At 45.3% G+C, this 6,545-nt stretch overlaps 1 protein-coding gene across 1 annotated transcript in view; it reads left to right on the top strand.

Annotated features, from left to right (window-relative positions):
* The window catches only part of LOC119425920 (ras-related GTP-binding protein C), a 13,386-nt gene that overhangs the window by 1,354 nt on the left and 5,487 nt on the right, over positions 1-6,545 (top strand). The window contains exons 2-5 of the mRNA XM_037693478.1: positions 4,074-4,277; positions 4,557-4,756; positions 4,853-4,967; positions 5,041-5,183. Coding sequence (XP_037549406.1) covers positions 4,074-4,277; positions 4,557-4,756; positions 4,853-4,967; positions 5,041-5,183 — 662 coding nt within the window. The remainder of the gene's footprint in view (positions 1-4,073; positions 4,278-4,556; positions 4,757-4,852; positions 4,968-5,040; positions 5,184-6,545) is intronic.

Below are 6,545 nucleotides of genomic sequence, written 5' to 3'. Positions count from 1 at the left end.
CGAATATCGGTGGGAGTGAGTCTGTTTTACGAATATCAGGTGGGAGTGAGTCTGTTTTACGAATATCTTTTTACGAATATCGGTGGGAGTGAGTCTGTTTTACGAATATCAGGTGGGAGTGAGTCCCAGAGCAGCTGAATGCTCTGCTCCCCATCGTAACAAGACGGGCAAGGGGAACAATGAGCTGAATAGAAGAAGAGGATCTGAGGGTACGAGCGGGTGTAGCGATGTGAACAAGGAACGAAAGGTATGGAGGAGCGAGGTGGTGGACAGCTTTGAAGGTAAGGAGGAGTATTTTGTAGATGATGTGATATGGGATGGGAAGCCAGTGAAGTTGTTGTAAAACAGGTGTGCTGTGATGGATGTAATGATGCGGGCAGCTGAATTTTGGACCAGTTGTAATTTATGGAGGGTTTTCTGAGGTAGGCCAAAAGGAAGAGAATTACAATAATCTAAAGGAGAGGTGACCAGACTGTGGAGCAGAACAGCAGTGGAGTGAGGGAAGGACGGAGACGATGAATATTTCGAAGATGAAAGGAGGCTGACCGAGTGCTATTATTGATATGAGAGGAAAAGGAGAGGGTGCTATCAAGGATGACACCCAGACTCTTAACCTGATAGGAGGGAGAGATGGAAGAGTTATCAACCGGAATGGAAAAGCTATGAAGTTTATTTAGTATTGATTTAGTGCCAATTAAAAGAAGTTCTGTTTTATTGCAATTTAGTTTAAGAAAGTTTGAAGTGAACCAGTGTTTTATTTCAAACAGATAATCAGTGAGGGACGAAGGTGGAAGTGTTGAGTTAGGTTTGGTTGAGAGATAGAGTTGGGTGTGTTGGGATTTATATATTTTATTTAACAAATATTACTATTGTAGTCTATTATAAACCAAAATAAATGAATTTAGTTTAGTTTGTCGCACCTTCCTCTTTATGATGCGCCAAATGTTCTCTATAGGTGAAAGATCTGGACTGCAGGCTGGCCATTTCAGTACCCAGATCCTTCTCCTACGTAGCCATGATGTTGTGATTGCTGCAGAATGTGGTCTGGCATTATGGTGTTGAAAAATGCAGGGTCTTCCCTGAAAGAGATGACGTCTAGATGGGAGCATATGTTGTTCTAGAACCTGAACATAGTTCTCTGCATTAATGGTGCCTTTCCAGACATGCAAGCTGCCCATGCCACAAGCGCTCATGCAACCCCATACCATCAGTGATGCAGGCTTCTGAACGGAGCGTTGATAACAACTTGGGCTATCCTTGTCCTCTCTGGTCCGGATGACATGGCGTCCCAGTGTTCCATAAAGAACTTCAAATGGTGACTCATCTGACCACAGAACAGTCTTCCATTTTGCCACACTCCATTTTAAATGACCCCTGGCCCAGTGCAAACGTCTGAGCTTGTGGAGCTTGTTTAGAAATGGCTTCCTCTTTGCACTGTAGAGTTTCAGCTGGCAACGACGGATGTCACGGTGGATTGTGTTCACTGACAATGCTTTCTGGAAGTATTCCTGAGCCCATTCTGTTATTTCCTTGACAGTGGCATTCCTGTTTGAGGTGCAGTGACGTTTAAGGGCCCAGAGATCACGAGCATCCAGTAGAGTTTTACGGCCTTGACCCTTACGCACAGCGATTGTTCCAGATTCTCTGAATCTTTTGATGATGTTATGCACGGTTGATGATGATAACTTAAAAGTCTTTGCTATTTTACGCTGGGTAACACCATTCTGGTATTGCTGCACTATCTTTCTGCGCAACAATGGTGGAATTGGTGATCCTCTTACCATCTTGGCTTCTGAGAGACACTGACACTCTGAGAAGCTCTTTTTATACCCAATCATGTTGTCAATTGACCTAATTAGTGTTAATTGGTCTTCCAGATGTTTTTTATATGCTCAGTTTCCTTTTTCCAGCCACTTATTGCTACTTGTCCCAACTTTTTTGGGATTTGTTGACACTGAAATTTTGAATCAACATATTTTTCCTTTAAAATGTTACATTTACTCAGATTAAACTTTTGATCTGTCATCTATGTTATATTACGAATAAAATATTGACATTTGCCATCTCCACATCATTGCATTCAGTTTTTATTCACAATTTGTTTAGTGTCACAACTTTTTTGGAATCTGGTTTGTATATATATGAGGGTGAGAAAATGTCTGAGGAATGGAGAAGAAGTGCTGGTGGCCATTTTTAAGAACAAGGGTGATGTACAGAGTTGTAGCAACTACAGGGGAATTAAGTTGATGAGTCACACGATGAAGGTCTGGGAGAGAGTTGTGGAAGCAAGACTTAGAGGAGAGGTGACTATCTGTGGGCAGCAGTATGGTTTCATGCCAAGAAAGAGAAAGAGCACCACAGACACCATCTTTGTTTTTAGGATGATGATGGAGAAGAACAGAGATGGTCAGAAAGAACTCCATTGTGTCTTTGTGGATTTAGAAAAAGCATCTGACAGGGTGCTGAGGGAGGAGGTGTGGTATGTTAGACTGTTACAGGACATGTATGAGGACAGCAGGACGTGCATGAGGACAGCAGGACATGTATGAGGACAGCAGGACATGTATGAGGACAGCAGGACATGTATGAGGACTGCAGGACATGTATGAGGACAGCATGACATGTATGAGGACAGCAGGACATGTATGAGGACAGCAGGACATGTATGAGGAGAACAGGACATGTATGAGGACAGCAGAACATGTTTGAGGACAGCAGGACAGTGGTGAGATGTGCTGTAGGAGTGACAGCTTCAAGGTGGAGGTGGGAGTGCATCAAGGATCAGCTCTGAGCCCCTTCTTGTTTGCTCTGGTGATGAACCAACAGATGAGGTCAGGCAGGAATCCCCGTGGACGATGATGTTTGCAGATGACAGTGATCTGTGGTGAGAACAGGGAACAGGTGGAAGAGAACTTGGAGAGGTGGAGGTATGCACTTGAAAAAAGAGGAATGAAAGTCAGTCGTAGTAAGACAGAGTCCATGTGTGAATGAGAGGGAGGAGGTGGAACAGTGAGGCTACAAGGAGCAGAGGTCACCAAGGTGCAGGACTTCAAGGACTTGGGGTCCACTGTCCAGGAACATGGGGAGTGTGGTAAAGAGGTGAAGAAGAGAGTCCAGGCAGGATGGAGTGATGGAGAAAAGTTTCAGGAGTGATTTGAGACAAAAAGGTGTCAGCAAAGGTCAAAGGAAAAGTTTACAAGACAGTGGTGAGACCAGCTGTGTTGTATGGTCTGGAGACAGAGACATGGACAAAAAGACAGGAGACAGAACTGGAAGTGTTAGAAATGAAGATGTTGAGGTTCTCCTTAGGAGAGACAAGGATGGAGAAGATCAGGAATGAGATCATCAGAGGTACAGCACAGGTTGGACAACTGGGAGATAAAGTTAGAGAGGACACACTGAGATGGTTTGGACATGTCCAGAGGAGGGACAGTGGTTTGGACATGTCCAGAGGAGGGACCGTGGGTATATTGGTAGAAGGATGTTAGAAATGCAGCTGCAGGAAAAAGACAAAGAGGAGACATATGATGCAGTTAGAGAGAACATGGAGGTAGTTGGAGTGAGGACAGAGGACAGAGTGAGATGGAGGACAAGGACTCTCTGTGGAGACATCTGAAGAGAGAAAAGCCGAAAGAAGAAACTACAAAACATTAATTAAATTTATTAGAAACGATGTGTCCAGTGTAGTTTTTGTCATTAGTTGCTGTTTTACTGTGAAAGAAACAAACTGACGTTAATCTGTTTGAGTCCTTCTGTAAGATCTGTCCTGTAAATTCATATGTTTTATTTTGAAAGGCACAGGAAATGCTCGCTCAAGCTCTAGAGAAGAGTTGTTCATGAAAACTGCTCGGGGGCCAGACATCCTTTCTGTAATGAAGTGTTACAACGATCTGTTACTTTTTAAAAGTGTTTCTCTGCAGTCAATCATAAATGCATTAAACACAACCCAAACCCAGAGCAAAATAAAAATACATATTTATTTTTAATGAACTTATTGATGGGCCGGACTGGAGGCACCCGCGGGCCACCAGTTGAGTAGCCCTGCTCTAGAGTGAAACTCTGTGTCTGTCCAGGTTGTCTTCCACAAGATGTCCCCCAGTGAGACGTTGTTCCTGGAAAGCACCAACAAAATCTACAAAGACGACATCTCCAGCAGCTCCTTCGTCAACTTCCAGATCTGGGACTTCCCAGGTCAGGTGGACTTCTTCGACCCGACGTTCGACAGCGAGATGATCTTCAAAGGAACTGGAGCTCTCATCTTTGTCATCGACGCTCAGGTGGGCGGGACAACCTGGGCTCACAGTGATGATGTCACAGTGGTGTTCAGATGTAGAGTTTCTGTTTCTGCAGCGTCTTTATTTTATTTGATCAGAAGTTTTTCTTCTCCGTCTGATCAGAGACGTTTGAGGATCAAACCTGTTTTTATTTATCTCAGTCTGTTGGTTTTAAACCTCAGAGGACTTCACATTGTAGGTTTTCACTCCTTCAAAGATCTTTAGACGGTCTTCAAAGCGACCCATGAACAGAACTCGTCTCTCGGACCTCTCTGGTTACAGGACGACTACATGGAGGCTCTGGGCCGGCTCCACCTGACCGTCTCCAGGGCCTACAAGGTGAACCCGGACATCAACTTCGAGGTCTTCATCCATAAGGTGGACGGGCTGTCGGATGACCACAAAATGGAGACTCAACGAGACGTCCATCAGAGAGCCAACGACGAGCTGGCAGACGCCAACCTGGACAAGCTCCACCTCAGGTGAGGGCCCAAGTCGGTGCAGGTTCTGTTCCAGGTCCACAGGGGACCAGACAGGAAGGAGGTTCCAGGGTTTTCAGGTTTTACTGTCCTCCTCAGCTTCTACCTGACCAGCATCTATGACCACTCCATCTTCGAGGCCTTCAGCAAAGTCGTGCAGAAGCTCATCCCTCAGCTGCCCACGCTGGAGAACCTGCTGAACATCTTCATATCCGTATGTCGGACTTTATGTTCTTAAGGTTCTCCCAGTCTGTATTCTGGTCCTGAACCTCCTGGGTTCTCCGCAGCACACTGGCATCGAGAAGGCCTTCCTGTTTGACGTGGTCAGTAAGATCTACATTGCCACGGACAGTTCTCCGGTGGACATGCGGTCCTACGAGCTCTGCTGCGACACGATCGACGTGGTCATCGACGTCTCCTGCATCTACGGGTGAGAGGAACCGAGCTTCAGCGCCGCAAAGTTCTGCTGTTGGTTCAGAGCAGGGGTCTGCAACCTTTATGATCAAAACAGACATTTTACGTCTTCGTTCACTAAATTAAAAGTGATCACCTGCTGTGATGATCAACTGGTGGCCCATGGGCCACTTTAGGTTTGTTGGAGGCAGCTTTCGTGGCCATTAGGGGCCACATTATAAATCAAAAAATATCTAATAATTTAGATTTTTACAATTTCAGACAAATGAAAAGACCAGATTCTTTTTTAAATTAATAAATATGAACTGTGCTGACATGTGCATTTTTTTAGTTGTGGAAAAATCAAGTATAGAAAACAAGTTAAAGTGAGCGTGTTTTACTCCTCGCACGTGTTCCTGCACGTTCCTGCACATGTTCCATGTTCCTCACATGTTCCTGCACATGTTCCTGCACATGTTCCATGTTCCTCACATGTTCCTCACATGTTCCTGCACATGTTCCTGCACATGTTCCTCACATGTTCCTGCACATGTTCCTGCACATGTTCCTGCACATGTTCCATGTTCCTCACATGTTCCTCACATGTTCCTGCACATGTTCCTGCACATGTTCCATGTTCCTCACATGTTACTGCACATTCCTGCACATGTTCCTGCACATGTTCCTCACATGTTCCATGTTCCTGCACATGTTCCTGCACATTCCTGCACATGTTCCTGCACGTGTTCCTGCACATGTTCCTCACATGTTCCTGCACATGTTCCTGCACATGTTCCATGTTACTCACATGTTCCTCACATGTTCTTCACATGTTCCTGCACATGTTCTTGCACATGATCCATGTTCCTCACATGTTCCTCACATGTTCCTGCACATGTTCCTGCACATGTTCCATATTCCTCACATGTTCCTGCACATGTTCCTGCATGTTCCTGCACATGTTCCATGTTCCTCACATGTTCCTCACATGTTCCTGCACACATTCCTGCACGTTCCTGCACATGTTCCATGTTCCTCACATGTTCCTGCACGTTCCTGCACATGTTCCATGTTCCTCACATGTTCCTGCACATGTTCCTGCACATGTTCCTCACATGTTCCTGCACATGTTCCTGCACATGTTCCATATTCCTGCACATGCTCCTGCACATGTTCCTCACATGTTCTTGCACGTTCCTGCACATGTTCCATGTTCCTACACATGTTCCTGCACATGTTCCTGCACATGTTCCTCACATGTTCCATGTTCTTGCACATGCTCCTGCACATGCTCCTGCACATGTTCCTGCACATGTTCCTTCACATGTTCCATGTTCCTGCACATGTTCCTGCACATGTTCCTGCACATGTTCCTGCACATGTTCCATGTTCCTGCACA

Source organism: Nematolebias whitei, chromosome 19 (genome assembly GCF_014905685.2).
Source record: "Nematolebias whitei isolate Nwh7 chromosome 19, NemWhi1, whole genome shotgun sequence".
Classification (NCBI taxonomy): domain Eukaryota; kingdom Metazoa; phylum Chordata; class Actinopteri; order Cyprinodontiformes; family Rivulidae; genus Nematolebias; species Nematolebias whitei.
This window is presented reverse-complemented; position numbering and strand designations above follow the sequence as displayed.